The 16,341-nt window shown below is 45.4% G+C and overlaps 1 protein-coding gene across 1 annotated transcript in view; it reads left to right on the top strand.

Moving 5' to 3' along the window:
* Nucleotides 1-16,341, top strand: part of LOC138481063 (uncharacterized) — a 344,599-nt gene that overhangs the window by 124,675 nt on the left and 203,583 nt on the right. Inside the window, exon 2 of the mRNA XM_069612931.1 lies at nucleotides 4,847-4,952. Within this exon, the coding sequence (XP_069469032.1) occupies nucleotides 4,847-4,952 (106 nt within the window). The remainder of the gene's footprint in view (nucleotides 1-4,846; nucleotides 4,953-16,341) is intronic.

A 16,341-nucleotide genomic window follows, 5' to 3' on the forward strand; every position in this document is an offset into this window, starting at 1 on the left:
TCACAGTTCAGGGGCAGGGAAAGCTGCACCTGGGGGGCACCAGTGGCCACATCGACCTAGTCCATAGATGGTGGGGGAGGGCCAGCAAAGCTGCACTTGGGGGGCACCAAGGTCCACATCTGCCTAGTTCATAGATGGTGGTGGCATAACAGCGACACACCACTGGTGGCAAGGGTGTCTTGGCCACTTTCTTCACTCCCTCAAGCCGGATGCCTTTCTTCTTCCCGGGGAGGCACTAGCCACTTAACTTCACACCCCAGGCAGGTGTTGTTGGCAGGACACTGCCAGCATTTGAGGGCACACAAGCACTCAATATAGTGCTGCAACCCTCCCCTGCTAGTTAAAAACCTTCTTGCCGCAGGACAATGGTGGACGAGTATCTGGGCCACATCACTTAATTAGCTCCCCCAGGCAGGAGTTGCATTTATTTAATCATTGCTGTTGCTCCGAGTGCAGGAGGAGCACCTCTGGCCTGTGCAATGCTATTGTTTAGATTCTTTGTAAGGCTCCGAGGCCAGAGCATGCAATAATCACTGAATCAACACCTGAAGCCCGGGTATGCTGTAAGAGGGGCAAAGGCAGCTGCATGACAACTGTCCCCTTCATCCATTTTCTTTTCCTTTTCTTTTTTTAATACTCCGAACTCACTGCCTGTTCGGCCCGGGATCGGCAGGGGGTTATTTATGTTGTATAATTAGAGGCTCCGAGTATGGCAGGAAACTCACCACCTTGACAGCTCGGCTGCTCCGGCAGGAACCCTCTGTCTGTTTTCTCATGCTCCGACACGGAGCACTTTCATTTCACCTTGCTCCAACATGGAGCATTTTTATTTTCTCACCGCCCGGCCCGGGATCGATATTTGAACAGCATGGACAACTATGGACAGGGGGGGCACCCTGTCAGCCCGTGAGCACAGAGGCTCTTCCATGGCCTGAGGGCACCCAGGCCAACACCAAAGGCGGCACCAGCGTTGCCGAGCAGGGACACCAGCGCCCATATGCAGGGTTTTCCAGCAGGGGCTCTGCGGGCGCATGCATGTAGAGTTGCCCGGCAGGGGCTCTGCTGACATGGGGGGTCATCATGGACAGCGTTGTCCAGCAGGGGCACTTCCGGGTAGAGGGCCCTGCAGCGGCAGACCCTCTGCCCACATCGCAGCGCCGGCATCATGCTGCGACAAAGACACAAGGCAGACAGGAGTCAGTTTGCATCGACTGACGAGCTGGAACTGGCTTGTCCCCTTTATTATTTAAGTCACATGTTCACCACCATGTGCCCTTAGCACTAGCCCTAGGAGATACCATTCTCCCAGGAGGGGTGACACACCACACAACTATGTATGTATTTAGTGGGGCTACTGCTCCGCTATATTTACATTATTGCACGTGACAGGTGACATGATGATGTCATCCCATTGCTGTGCATGTTTATTTAAATGGCGGCCATTTTAGCTGCCGTGAATCGGGATTTTTCTTTGTGCCAGTGCAGTGGTAGCAGAGCTTCCCTTAGGGTTCCTGAGACCCAGACTGGGTGAGTATCCTAGTTGATACCAGAATAATACAGAGATTACATTTTCCATGACATAATGGACTTATTTAGCCCATTAAGGATACAGTTTCTTCTCATTTTTTCATGATACAGGCTCTTGATGCTACTTACGTATCTAAAATTGGAGTACCTTAGAGGCATCATCTTCTGCTAACATCCCTCACCGGACGCACAATTAGGTGAGGTCTTATTCCATTTTGATTGCTAATCCCTTTTGGCAACTTCAATTGCTCTTATATTTCTTTGTTAAAACATTTTTTTATGAATTAAGTGCATATGGTTAAATTAACCTTTGACACCATATAAAAACATAAAATGATTAGCAAACAAATCTACAAAAACATATTTAATATATAAAATAAACACATCCAAACAATTAATTGTAAACATTGTACATAAAAGAAAAACAGTGACATAAAAACTCAATCACATAATCTGGTTTTCACCTTTTTCCCAAATGTGGTATGCCCCAGCAGTAAGAACAAGAGATTCCGCCCCATACAGAAGACTCCAGAATTGATCAGATCTTATGTTTCAATATAACGCGTACCCCTTATCATACATGCATTTTAATCTGGGGCACTGGGCCAAGATGTGCCGGGCAGTTTCAAGTGTTTCTCCACATAACCTACATTGTTCTTATATTATGACCAAGTGGTTTTTGGAATTACTTTGTTTTCTTCAATAGGGATGGTTTAATGTTTGCATTCAAGTACCCATGTGATAGAATGACACTATTTTGGCTGAGACACAAAGACCTGTGTTTTGGTAAGGAGTACACCTGTTATCTTGTAGCACGTTGCCTGTGGTTAGTGGGATCCATTTGATCAGTAACCACTCATTGGTTCCCCTTCCCTTTGTAGATACTCATTCCCATGACTCTCATTGGAACTTCACATATATGAGGTGACTTATCAAGCCTACGGTGGTGTATCAGCATTTGTGTTATTGTGCATACTATATTCAATTACTGTGATAACTGAATGATTTCTGCAATTAGTTACTCATGTTAGTTTTTTTCTAATTTCTTTCAGCACTTGTTAAGGAATATACCCCTGAAGAAGGGAATAATTTCTCAAAACGCGTTGGGTTAAAAAGATTGTCAGTTTCATGACAACAAAATTGGATACTCAGAAGAATTTCTTTCATGAATGATTTATGATTAACTATGTACTTCATGTATATCTCTGTGAAATTGTATATGTAAACCTTATGTAGAATTCTTTGGCCCTTATATGCCTAAAATAGTGTGCAGGGGATAGGAGATCCCACACCTTTGGGAACTTTATTCTCTTGCTTTTAACTATTGTGTGTATTGTAAGGACGGCATGGTATCAACAGTAAGACAGACACAAGTAACCACAGTTCGAGGGTGTTTATTGAGCTGCAAAAAAGGGTTGGAAAACCACCTATATAATCCTAAATCTGCAGATGGGAGCAAGCTTGACCATCAAATAATAGTAACTCTGTCCTAGTGGTCTCTTGTCAAAATAAAAGGGCCTATACTAATAAACCTTTTGCCAATCCTTACCTCTAATACAAATAGTGTGGGAAACAATGTTACAAAAAAGAAGTGTTCACAAATGATATGTCAGGATGTTCAGGCCTTTGGCCTCCCTTCCGCACATTTTCAGAACAGGATAAGGCGGTTCACTCAAGCTTAACACAGTGTCTGGCTTCTCAGCACAAAGCACAAAGATACAGTTCAATCATTATCAACATGGCCTTCTGTGCCCAAGTCTCTTTGCCTTTCTCTGTTTCCTCCTTCAGAGGGCCTGATGCAACAAATAAATGAAAATGTCTTTTCATCTTTCAGATTTCACAAGTATTCACTTTCTTAGGCGATTTACCATTAACCTGGAAACCCTCTCATCTGGGCTCAGATCCTCCTTATACAATGTTCATTCAATATTCTTTCTCGGGTGACTCACGGTTCACCCCGGATCCCCCTGAACCAGGTTAAATAGTATACTAGTGACAGTCAGGACCTTATTAGCACAATTAGTCTCCCTCAGCCGGGTCCGGACTAATTTCAATTTCAAATGTAAACACAAACTTGCTTTACCAAAAAGTTTTTAGCTGATCTCCCTCCATTGGACTCAGACAGCGTCATTTACTTTCTTTATATTCTTACCATTGAAAACCTTTGAATGTGCCCGGGGTTTTGCTTGACCCGTGGCAGGACCCCTTCGATTTCACAATTCCTTTTCTTGTGACCTTTGCCACATCTCAGTCGGACACCTAACAGAGACTTTTTAATAAGCAGCCATGTGGTTCCAGACCACTCTGTCTACAGTATCATATCTTGGCTTCAAAGTTTAAACACTCAGCTGTGTTTTAATCATGTTCACGTTGTTTGCCACATGCGCTTCATACACTGTTCTCTACAGTTTTCACTATACAATGTTGTCGCTTGGAACCTTGGCTTCAACATAGGCCGGTCTGGTATCAGTCTCCCCAACTCACTGGCTGTGTTGACTTCACTGGCGCTGCTTTGTTGTAGGAGCCAAGGACAGTACCACGGCAGCAAACAATACTCCCTGGCTTGACTATCGATGCAGAGAGCCCCAGGTACCTCCAACACACAATTCAGGTTTCTTCAGCTTTGGTTCCAGGTCTGACGTTTCTTATTCTAGAAGGCTCATGAAAGTAATGTTTTTTCTCTGAAAAGGTCAAGGGCACTTCCCTCCTTGCAACCCTCTTCGGTCTTGCCGTCTTTCGTCTTGTATTAAACTGCCATCTTGGAACTGCTGCTTCCTCGTGTGATTTGCCTTGCTCATTGTGTGCTTTCATGCTCCGCCTTTTATCCGTGTGGGGAAGTGTGATGGAAGTCAGGCGTGTGCGTAATGATCAGTTATTGCCTGACCCTGCCTGACCATTGTATTGGGACATTTCCAGTAAACAGCTCGGGTGTTAGTCTGTTTTCTCTCACTTTGAGCTGTTGGTGTTGGAAAAGGGGGTGGGGAGTTGACCTGGTAGGATGGGTTAAAGGTGTTACAGGGAAGCGGATACCGCATCTCGCCATCCAATGTCCCACTTCCACTCCCCGAAGACCCCTCACCCAGGTGATCCTCCTGCACTGGTCCACCCCCAGGAACTGAATCCAAAAGCTATGGCTGTGTCCTAGCCATCTGGATGACAGACCCTCGGGGACTAGCAGGTGAGACACCTTCAGGTTTCTCACAGTATTGACCATCATAAATAATAATCATTTTCTTTTCAAATAAGTTCCAGAGCAAGTTAAATATGATTGAAAATACAGTGTCAATGAATTTCTATACATGTTTTTTTTTCATTCCAGCTTACTGCTCAAACATTCGTGACTTTGGAAGATGTATAGGCACAACAACAAACTTTTGTCCGAAAAACGTGGAATGTGCATGTAAGGATCAGAAGCCCTTTTGCAAGTAAGTTATAATGAGACCAACTCAGTTTCTGCTTTGCTGCTTCTCTTGTTTGTCATTCTCTCAATATCTGGCCTTTTTGTCTTTGCCAGCTTAGGTTATGCTTTTCTGCTGCTGTACCTGCTTGTCATTTTCACACTATCTGGCACTTTCCTTTTTGTAATTCTGGTTCTGCTTTGCTGCTTGTTCTACTTGTCTTTCACTATCAGACCCCTTTTTCATGCCCAAAGCTGGTTCCAGTATCGGGCTGCACCTCTCTAGCAACAACAACTGAATATTATATATCCGCTATCCGCACAGGTCCACATCGTTCTGAAAAAGGATCTTTAGACTAAGCACCTAGGGGTCCTTTCTGTTTTAGGCGAATAACCGCCAGAGAGAAATCCACTGAAGAAATCTCTTTACTGTTTTTAGACAAAACCTGCACCTGTCAACACAGAGAAAACCCATTAAAATTAACTAAACCTTCATCTGGATGGCAGCAAGCACATGCAAAAACCAAGGTGGTTGAGCATGTTTTTTAGCACAACACAGTGCACCAGAGACGATTTGGAAAGCAAAGTCAGACCAACTGGCTTCTTGAAACCCGTCCCATTCGACAAAACTGTGTTTTCTTCAGTGTGACAAGGATTAAAAACACCACACACTCTCCCTACTACTGAGATCAGGAAGAGACAGTTGAGAGTAATGAATACCACACACTCTCACTACTCTAGTTCTGAAGCAACTGAGAGTAATGAACACCATTCACTTTCACCACTTAGGTACTGGGACGAAGAAGATGCATGAAAGATGTGAGGTCAGGCATGTCTTCTTAATCAGAGTCAGGCAGGATTGAATGATGGAATACAAAACCAGCCCATTGAAGAACCACAGGTGTTAAAAGACGAAGCCACGAAGGAGTAAGAGAGAGAGACCTGGGGAACTTTGGGCAGAGATCATTGCAAAACGCCAGGGAATACGGAGGCAGCCGTGGTGGGACCCAAGAACAAGACGGGACACCGGCCGACATGCCCAAACCAAGGGAAGCCTCCCATGTACAGAAGGAAGACTCCATGTGAAGTGGGAGCAAAAGGAGCTGCAGTGAGGTGCGAATACCAAGGACAGTGTGCCCGGCCTCACACAGGCATTGAAGCCGCCTACGCCAACCGTGCTCCTGTCCCCACGCGAGCAGGGTTTGTGGAAATACCAAAGCATTATCCAGAGGGAAGAAGGCGAACAGCAGGACCGCCGGAGGAAGACGCCTCCAACCATGAGTGCTGAGGAAGTTACCCAGAGACTAGGGTGCTCCGGGCAGGCTGCAAAGGTTGCAAACAGCGCTGAGGCAATAAATACGTCAGTTACGAATGGAACTAAGATGTTAAAGGAATGAATGAAGGATAAGTGGCACACAATGCAGCCAACCTGCTTATATTGAATATTGACCTGAATGAAAATAGAAAAACTGATAATATTGAATACCGAATTGAGTGACAACAATAAAGCTGCTAATATTGAATACCAAACTGAATGAAAACAGCCAAACTGCTAATATTGAATATCAAACTGTATGAAAACAGCAAAGATGCTAATACTGAATGCCGAATTCAATGAAAGCAGCACATCTGCTAATCTTGAATAACAAGCCGCATGAAATAGCAAACCTGCTAATATTAAGCTAATGTTTAATCATGTCCTGAAAGAAAATATGAAACTAAATCAAATGAAGAACTCTGACTGCAGAGTGGAAGTCAAGTTTTAGAAACTGTTTGTCTTTGAAGTTGCCTTTGAGAAACCACTTGTTTGTATATTGAACTGCTCAACTTAAGATTCCTGGTTGCGTGACCTGTAATAGGGTGGATCGTGTGGTCCAGCAACTGCGCCAAGACCTGAGAACTCCTATGTGTTGAATATTGAGCTGCTAAAAGAGAGCTCAAGGTTCCTGGTTGCGTGACCTGTCATTGGTGGATTGTATGCTCCAATAACTGTGCCAGGATCAGGGAACGCCTATATGCTAACATGGAAACCTGACATTGTGTCAAAAGGAAAACTACTATTCATGCATAGAGTATGAGAGGATTGGGGTAAGAACCCTAGTGGGTGCGCACTGGCTCTATGATATTTGTATGGTAATATATGATGTCAAGCCTGCAGCATCACACAAAAGCCAGAAGCCGTCCCCAGGTCCTCCAAAAATTGAACTAGGTTGTTTAGTGAGGGTTGGTGGGTTGCGCTGGGCATGGTGAATATATTAATCTTATTCTTATAATAGAACATCTCCAAAAGTCAAAACATATTCTGTATCTTCAAATTGGTTTATTGAAGCCATGTGTTAAGCTTTCGATTGCAGCTGACACGTGTTTCGACCATAGGTCATCCTCAAGGCAGAGCTTGCTACACTTCAGAGATCGAGGTTCGTGTACGCAGTTCCTCAAGCCATCTATGTATAGTAGGTGAAGGAGATATTTGGCCGTCTGTTTTGTGTGTTGTTATATATACCTCATTAGGTATTGAGTCTATATCATTGACGGATGCCTGGTGCCTCGTCAATACCGCTCGCACGGTGCAAGCGCTATTGACGAGGCACCAGGCATCCGCGTACACAAACCTCGATCTCTGATCTTGGGTTGGCTGATAAAAACAAGTTCTTGGCAGGCAAACACATACAGACAATGATATGGGACATGAGAAACTTGGAAGACTGGGACGTGCACAACAAATTACTACATAATACAACTACACTAATGTAATGCAGACCAAATTGATGAGCTGGAATGTTAGGGGGCTGGGAAATGTCACCACGGGTCGGAAAATTATGGCATACATGAATAGGCACAAAGTTAAGGTATTGCTAATGCAGGAAACACACGCGTTGTCGGGTACATGTCGGGGTGATGCTATCCACTGGGGGCCCAATATATACTTTACATCCTACTCTACGCAGTCCCTGGGAGTTATGACGCTCATTCATAAATCAGTGCGTTTCACTGAGAGGAAGGTCTATGTAGACACTGACGGACGCCATGTGATCGTCCTTTGCATTATAGAGTGGGTGGAATTTCTACTGGTGAACACGTATGGCCCGAACATTGATACCCCAGAATACTTTCATGCAGTGGCTGGGATACTTGCTGCCCATGCAGGAGTCCCTATTGTCTGGGGAGGGGATGTGAATCTGATACTGCACCAAACACTAGATCGCACTGGCACAGCCCCCAGGCCATGATCCAAAGCAGCATGTGCCTTAACGAACAATATGGCCACTTTATCCTTGAAAGTCATTTGGTGCCTGCTACACCCATGTGACCGAGAGTATACCTTTTGTTTACGTCAGTGCACGATATGTCCTCACATATCAATATGTTCTTAATCTCTTCCTCTCTGACTGGCAATGCCACTAGTGCAGACATTTTCCCACAGACACTTTCTGACCATTCTCCAGTGGTGTTGACCCTAGACCTGAATGCTTCGCACAACCGGGGTAGGTCGTGGAGGTTCAAACCAAATGCCCTGGGGGATATTGTCTTCAGGGCTGACATTAGATCTGACATTGAAACCTTTTTTTCCTGTAATACTGCGGAAGCTACCTCAAAAAGTACTCAGTGGCAGGCATTTAAGGTTTACATGGGAGGTAGGGCTATTTTCAGAGAAGCAGGTGTTCTAAAAATGATTAGGAGAGACTTAGAGGTGTGTGAGTCCCGTCTGAAGACCAAGAATATGCTCGATCTCTAGATCCTCCTAAACTGGCATCAATCCAGGAGGAGCTGGAACAGTATAGGTCCCACGCTACACAAGAGGTTAGATATTTTGCACATCTGGTAGCAGCCCGGAGGTATGTCGGAGGGGGAGAGACCTGGGAGGACACTGGCAAGGGTGATGAGGGCAGAGAGCGGGTCAGCCCGTATTGACTGTGTTCTAGACAAGCAGGGGGAATCTAAATGGATAGATTATGATATCCTGGAGGTCTTCTGTAATTTCTATGAGGCTTTGTACACGGGCGAACCAACACATGGAGATCAAGCGATAAACACACTGCTTGAGGACATACCATTGTCCCGTTTGAGCGCCAGAGCTAGGGATGTTATAAACACCCTCCTCACAAGGGAGGAACTCTTCGCAGTGATCAAGGAATTACCTAAACGGAAGACACCTGATCCCGATGGACTATCCTCTGAATTCTGCCCCGCAAAGTGTCTTGATAATTCGATACTCCATGAATCCTAACGGGCAGCAACTATTACTGTCCCGCTTAAACCAAACCAGATAATGAGTGTGGTTCTTACTGTCCCCTCTGATGAACGTGGACTCGAAAATGTATGCTAAAATATTGGCGAACCGTCTGCTTCCCTTATTACCCCACATGGTCCATCATGATCAGGCAGGTTTTATTCCTGGCAGGTCCACCTCACTTAATATCCAGTGTTTATCCAACGTACTGGCCAGAATGAACCTGACGGCATGAGGCGGTGACGATGAATGCCCAGCAGGCATTCAGCATGGTCTTGTGGGAATACTTGTTTCTAGTACTTGAGAAAATGGGCCTGGGGACTGAGATGCTCCGATATATTAGACTCCTGTATACCCTCCTATTGGCCAGGGTTTGCAAGAATGTGGGCCTCTCTGAACTAATTGTGTTAGGAAGGGGTACCTGTCAGGGTTTCCCTTTGGCTCCTATATTGTTCGCACTGTTCATCGAGCCAATGGCGGACTTTATCCGGGACCGCCATATACACTGCAGCATAAGACTAAAGGGCCGCCCGGAAATAATCTCTTTTTATGTAGACAATGTCATATTATATATCATGGACCCACAGGCCAACCTTGACACGATCATTCGAGACATCACGCGTGTTGGAGAATTCTCAGGCTTTGTGATAAATTACACAAAGTCAGAGGTTTTCCCCTTAACCGAATGCACAAGAGAACCTGAGGGTGAATACCCCCTATGTTGGGCTCTGGATAAGATAGTATACCTAGGGGTGATGGTGACTAGGAACAAGGCCTCCCTTCTACACAAGAATTATCTGGCGCAAGCAGGTTAAAGTTAAATTGGCATGGTGGAAGTTGCTTCCCAGTACACTGGCTGGCAGACTGGCACTGGTAAAGTTGATTTTCCTGCCCAAATTACTATATACATTTGTTAACATGCCTATATGGCCTGGGAATCGCTTCTTCGTTAAACTGCATGCCTCATTGGTGCAATTCCTCTGACACTCCCTTGCTGTCCGCAAAAAAATGGGCGGACATAGCGCTTCCATACGACAGGAGAGGTTTTACGGCACTGCGCCTCGAGGCCTATTGTCTGGCAGCCCAGGCCCAGTTTGTCACCTACTGGTACGGGGGTGACTCCCAACCACCACATGTTAATTTAGAGGAGATTGCAGCAGGGGAGGCGGACCCTAGAACGTTAATTGTAGATTTTAAGTACAGAGATGACTGCCCATATGACCCAGTGTTGGCCATGTTTGGCGCTTGGTGCACAATTTTTTACAGAATCGGCATTCCCCACCTGTATTATAAATGGCTTCCGTTGTGGAAATTCCTGGGTCTCGGCCCTACGTGGTGTGAGTCGCTGGCAACCGAGTGGGAGGGAATGGGCTTTCGGGCGCTGGCAGACATATTCCCAGAGGGGACATTTCGTGCACTCTCAGACTGGTCCTGGATCGCAGGCAACACTGCACTGAGCCTGATGCAATACTATAAAGTCTGGGCAACTGTAGCGGCTTGGTGGAAGGATTATCCTTCCGAACCTCCTGAATGTGCAGAGCTTGCACTTATTGCTAACTCTGCGGGCTGTCATAAATTACTTTCTACATTGTATAAACTGGTGCTGAGTAAGGGGCCATAATCTGTTCCTAAAACCAGGACCTAAATGGGCCGATAATTTGGGTATGTTGCTAACTGATCACCAATGGAAGAATATGTGTCTCCACACCAAAAACGTATCATTGAATGCTAGATTCAAACGTATGCAGTTCAAACTACTGAACAGATTATATTACAAGCCTGATAGATTGTGTACAATGTATCGTAATGATTCTCATGTATGTCCAAGGTGTCAGTCCCAAAGTGCGGACCATATGCATATGTTTTGCAGCTGCACCAAATTGGTATGCTTTTGGGAAGAGGTCCTCAAGATCATTTCTGAAGTGGTGGAATTCCAAGTAGAGTATTCGCCTGGAGGTGTATTATTTGGGTTATGGAAGGTACCGCCGAACAAACGTCTTACGTCATTTGTAAATATGGGTTGTATGATAGCCAACCGTTGCATACTCCTTAGGTGGAAGGACAGGAACCCCCCACCGCCAAGGGATGGTTGTGTGATCTCACATGGGCCCAGAATTGTGAGGAAACATATGTAGGTTTGTTGCCCTGTACGGCCATACCCAAAGACATATGGCTGGAACTTAAAGTATATTTAGCTAAGCAATATCCGGACTAATATGCGGCTCCGATAAATGGTACCTTATATGAGATGTATGTATACTACCTTTAACTGTGACCACACCCTGACCTCCCAAACTGTACTAATGACTCTTGGTCTGCACGTCCCCAGAGCATTGTAATAATGTCCCGTAATGATTATAATATCTTTGTTATTGTATTTTATTTATATAGCGCGCCTAACCCTTGGGCATCTGGGCACATTTCTTATAGTTACATGATTACACAGTTACGTTGACATTATTTACATATTTGAAGTTGCATGAAACATTTTACAATTGCATAGGTATGTATTTACATAAAAATCATATATACAAAGAGATGTTTAGTAGTTGCAGCATCAAAGCGGTGGAAAGGCGGCATGCTTAGCAGGGATAACGATTAGGTTAGCAGGGAGATACTGAGAAAGTGAATGGTAGGTTAGTCTTCATTCATGATAAGCCAGTATTTGACACTCTTTCGGAATTTGTGATAGGATGGTTCCAATCTAATGCTAACTGGTAAGGCATTCCAAGTTTTGGCTGCTAGTACCAGGAAGCTTGTGCCTTTTGGAGCTTAAACCTTGGTAGGATAAGGCAGTTGGATTGAGACAATCTGGTCAATCGGTCCATTGTGTAGTGTTTGAATTTATCACACAGGTACATAGCTGCTTCATTATTCAAGCATTTGTAGGTAAGAGAGAGGGTCTTAAATGTGATTCTTTGGTCTATTGTGAGCCATCGAACACTATGCCTCAGCTCTGAGATGTGGAGTGTTCTCGGAAAGTTGGTTGCTGCTCTGAGCGCATTGTTTTGATATATTTTCAGTTTTTTTAAGTTGTGTTGGTTTGTGCCTACGTATAAGGCATTGCAGTAATCTAATTTGGTTAGTACTAAGGCCCTAGCTAAGGTAATGCAGTCATGAGTGGTCAGAAAAGGTCTACAGGCGTTGATGAGCTTGCAGGTGTATGCAGTGGTGGAAGCAGTAGTGTTAATCTGTCTAGCTAATGAGAGGGTTGAGTCGATTTAAAGGTCTAAGGTTTTGACATCCTTCAAGACCTTGATCTTGTTGCCATCAATGTTGAAGGTGTTAAACTGGTTGTCGAGTCTGTTAAATCTGGCTTGTGTTCCTACTAGGAGTAGGTCAGTCTTGTCATTTAGGCAGAGTCTGTGTGTCACCATCCATGCTTGGATGATGAGGTATATGTCATTGAATCGTTTGGAGTCTGTTATGTAGTTGCATGTTGAACGGATAAGAATGTGGGTGTCGTCGGCGTAGTTCGTATATGAGATACCCATGTGATCTAAGTCATTGAATAGAGGCTTTGTAAATATATTATAAAATGTGGGTGAGACACAGGAGCCTTAGGGTTAGAACTCTTTCGTAAGGTGAAGAGTATAGTATGGTGATCTGTCCAGGTACAGGGCTGGTTATATAAGATGTTAATATTGCAGTTAGTAGCTGCGATCCAGTATGTCTGCCTTTGTTATGGGTAGGTTGTGAGACTCATTGTGTGAAGCCTAATTCGCTGATACTATTGCCGATGGCTAGTACATTGAGATCTTTAGTGTCATATAGTCCTGAGTTAAAGTCTCCTCAGAGCAGGATTTGTGAGCCTGGCTTGGAGTTGGTTGTGAGAAGTAGCTATATGTCTTCCTCGAAGGAGGATAGAGGGCCGGGAGGTCTATAAATCAGGTGAGCTGTTATAGTTTATGTTGGAGATATGGCTAGTTTAATTGAGAGGAGTTCTCCCGAGGAGAAGATTTGGATAGGGATCTGCCTAAGGCCTAAGGAGATTTTGGCCATGATGGCAACGCCACAGCCTTTGGCTGAAGCTCTATCTTGTCTGATAATAGTGTACTGGTCTGGGATAGCTAGTGAGAGCAGTGGGCCAGATGTGGGTTGGAGCCACGTCTCTGCAATGTCTAGGAAGTCAAGGTCGTTGGTCAGTGTGAGGGCATTAATATCAAACGCATGGGCTGTTAATGATCTGGCATTAATAAGACTTCCTTTTATGGCGGTGGTAATGTTTTCCGAAGCCAGTTTGTTAGCTTTGAGGTTTATGCCTGGGGGGCTCGTTTTAGAAGGTGACTTGATAGTTGTGTTGTCCTTTTTCTGGACGGTTACTGGTTTGATAGTAGTTTGGTGAGGGCTACTGGTTGCTAGGTGACATCCTTTGGGGGGGAGTCTGTGGCCAAGTTTGCGATTTCTAGTTGCAGTTGGGCAAGGTAAGTTAGGTGTAGGTTTTATAGTAATTTGGTGGGGGCTATTGTTTGCTAGGTGACAACCTTTAGGGAGCCTGTGGCCAAGTCTGCGATTTCTAGTTGTAGTTGGACAAGGTAAGTTAGGTGTGGGTTTGATGGAATAAGGTTTTATCCAATGGTCAGGCATTAGTAGTTGGTGTGTAGTTGGTCTGTGTGCCGTCAGTGTCTTGGATTTAGTGGCGTGTTGGTCAAAGTCAGGTAGGAAGGTAGTAGGTTTGATACTGTCTGAGCATGGCAATAATGTGGCCATAGATAGGGTGCGGCTCCCTTTTGTTGGTGAGAGTTGGGTATGCCATTGTGGATATTTAGCCGGCACTGGTGCAGTAGTGCCATAGGCAGGGTCTACCATGGTCTGAGGAGTATGAAAAACCAGGTTAAATAGTATACCAGTGGTAGTTAGCCAGAAATGGAACATGTCTGGGTTCTGTTTAGCAGGGTCTATACATGTCATGATCTCTGCTTCCAAAAGGTCAGGGTTTTCCCAACTCCCTTGGAAGCAGATCCATAACCCAGGTTCCGAGTGCCAACCAGTCCCAATTGGGACCTTTTGGACCCAGTCCTGGCGCCAGTGGCACCAGGCTCATAAATATGCCCAGTCCCAGCGCTGGAAGCGCCGGGCTCATAATGCTTGGGTGGACTTACCTGCAGCAGACCATGCTGCTTACTTGCCTGCCAGTTGAGTCTCTGATCCTCTTCTGTTTGGAACTACTTTTACTGTTGGGTGGGGCAGGAGCCACTCCCTAGATTCAGAACACTGGAACTCTTCTGGAAAGCAGGAACTCTTTTCTTACCTAGGCGTTGGTGTGGAAGGAGACACCTAAGCACTACAGGAGGCTATTTAAACCACACCCGATGGATGAATCTTGCTTTGCGTTATTCTGCATCCTCAGCAGCAGAACGCTCATCGTGTCTTCTGCATCTGATCCTGGGCCTAAGGAAAAAGGCTTACCATTCTGAATCCAGTCATCAGCAACACCTATAAAGACAAGAAAGAACAGGTTAGCATTATGGTCTTCAGTGACAGCTCTTCACTTACCTGGTCCATCGGCTGTCACCAACGCCTTGCGCTGCATTCCGGCATCTGAAAGACAAAGGCTTACCTACTCTTCGTGCGCTCCGGAGGTCTTCACACTGCATTCCGGCATCTGAAAGACAAAAGCTTACCAACTCTTTGCATGCTCCGGAGGCCTTCGGCGCTGCATCCCGCATCTGAAAGACAAAACAAGGTGCGTTTAAAGACATTGGGGAACTTTAATACTCACGTGCCATTACTCCTTTCCACATCTTACCCAGTGGGTATTCCGGCACCCTGCAGCCGCCCCGAACTTGTACCTGCAAAATAAAAAGACAGTTAGAGCGCATCGTGAAGCAGGCAACAAGCGCTTACTTACGTGCTTCCAGGCGCTTCTATTCATCACACGGGCTCCATCTTCAACTCACTTCAGCCCGCCATCCACCATCACCGGAACCCTGCAAAACAAGAGACATCATTACTAAAGACTTTAAAGACATTAGAATTACTCGAAACTTACCGTTCGTGCAGTAAACGACGGACAGCAGTCCTCTGAAGTCAAGAGGCCTGCTCCCCTTATCCAGTGAAGAAACTGGTTACAGCACCCTTCCTCGAGGCAGATGGAGAGCACGGCGTTCACTTACCTAAGGTGAGAGCGTTAACCTTTGGGGTTCTACAGGAGAAGAGAAAGGGAAGAAGAGAGAGACATTCAATAACCCAGTTCATTAATCCCACATTTTCTATCTGCAGACATCTTACCCTTCGAGCCAGACATACAGTGCACAGAGGTCCAGCCCAAAGAGCCAGCCGTGTGTTACACATCACCTTTGAAGATACGGTATACGCCCAGTCAAGACCGGCGCCTCTACGGGAATCAGGTGAGCGTTACAGAACGCAAAGCCTACCACAAAACTCCCGTCCAGGCGCTATGGAAACCTCGGATACCGACCAGCTAGCCCAGTTACTTGGGGAACTAAGGGCAGAAGTGCATGCAGCCCGTCAGGAAACGAACGCTCTAAGAAGGGAACTGATTATTTCCAAGGAGCGAACAGATGATCTCGCTAGACAATTGCTACAGTCACAAGCCGGACAGACCCCGTTACCCGCATCTGGGGGAAATCTTCCTTCTACATCCTCTATGAATCCAGTGCAGATCAACCTACCTGGGAATGTACCTCTGGCTCCGCCCGAACGATTCTCTGGTGACCCAAAGAGGTTTGCAGTATTTATCAATCAGTGCCGGTTGCATTTCTTATGCCGTCCAGCAGCCTTTCCAACTGATCAAGCTAAAGTAGCTTTCGTGCTTTCGTACCTTAGTGGCAATGCGGCAGACTGGTCGATCCCTCTAGTAAATCAAGATGATCCGGTCCTCCATGATTTTCAAGCTTTTCAGCTCAGTATGGAAAAACTGTTCGCAAGACATTCACAGGGGCAGGCCTTGGACAATGAGCTTCTTTCGTTGCGACAAGGTAATCAAGACCTTTTGGCTTATATTGCGTCTTTCAACAGACTGATAGTGGAAACTCATTGGCCTGAGGACAAAAGGATTACGCTGTTTTATAGAGGTCTACGCGGAGAGCTCAAAGATGTGTTAGCCCAAGTAGTGAATCCCCCACAAGATTGTTCGGACTATATAGACTTAGTCGTTCAACTAGATCACAGACTGCAGAACAGGAAGGCCGATCGTTCCAAGTTTGATGCTCGAGTATTTTCC

The sequence above is a fragment of the Ambystoma mexicanum genome, chromosome 5p, assembly GCF_040938575.1.
Source record: "Ambystoma mexicanum isolate Mex_15411 chromosome 5p, UKY_AmexF1_1, whole genome shotgun sequence".
NCBI lineage: Eukaryota > Metazoa > Chordata > Amphibia > Caudata > Ambystomatidae > Ambystoma > Ambystoma mexicanum.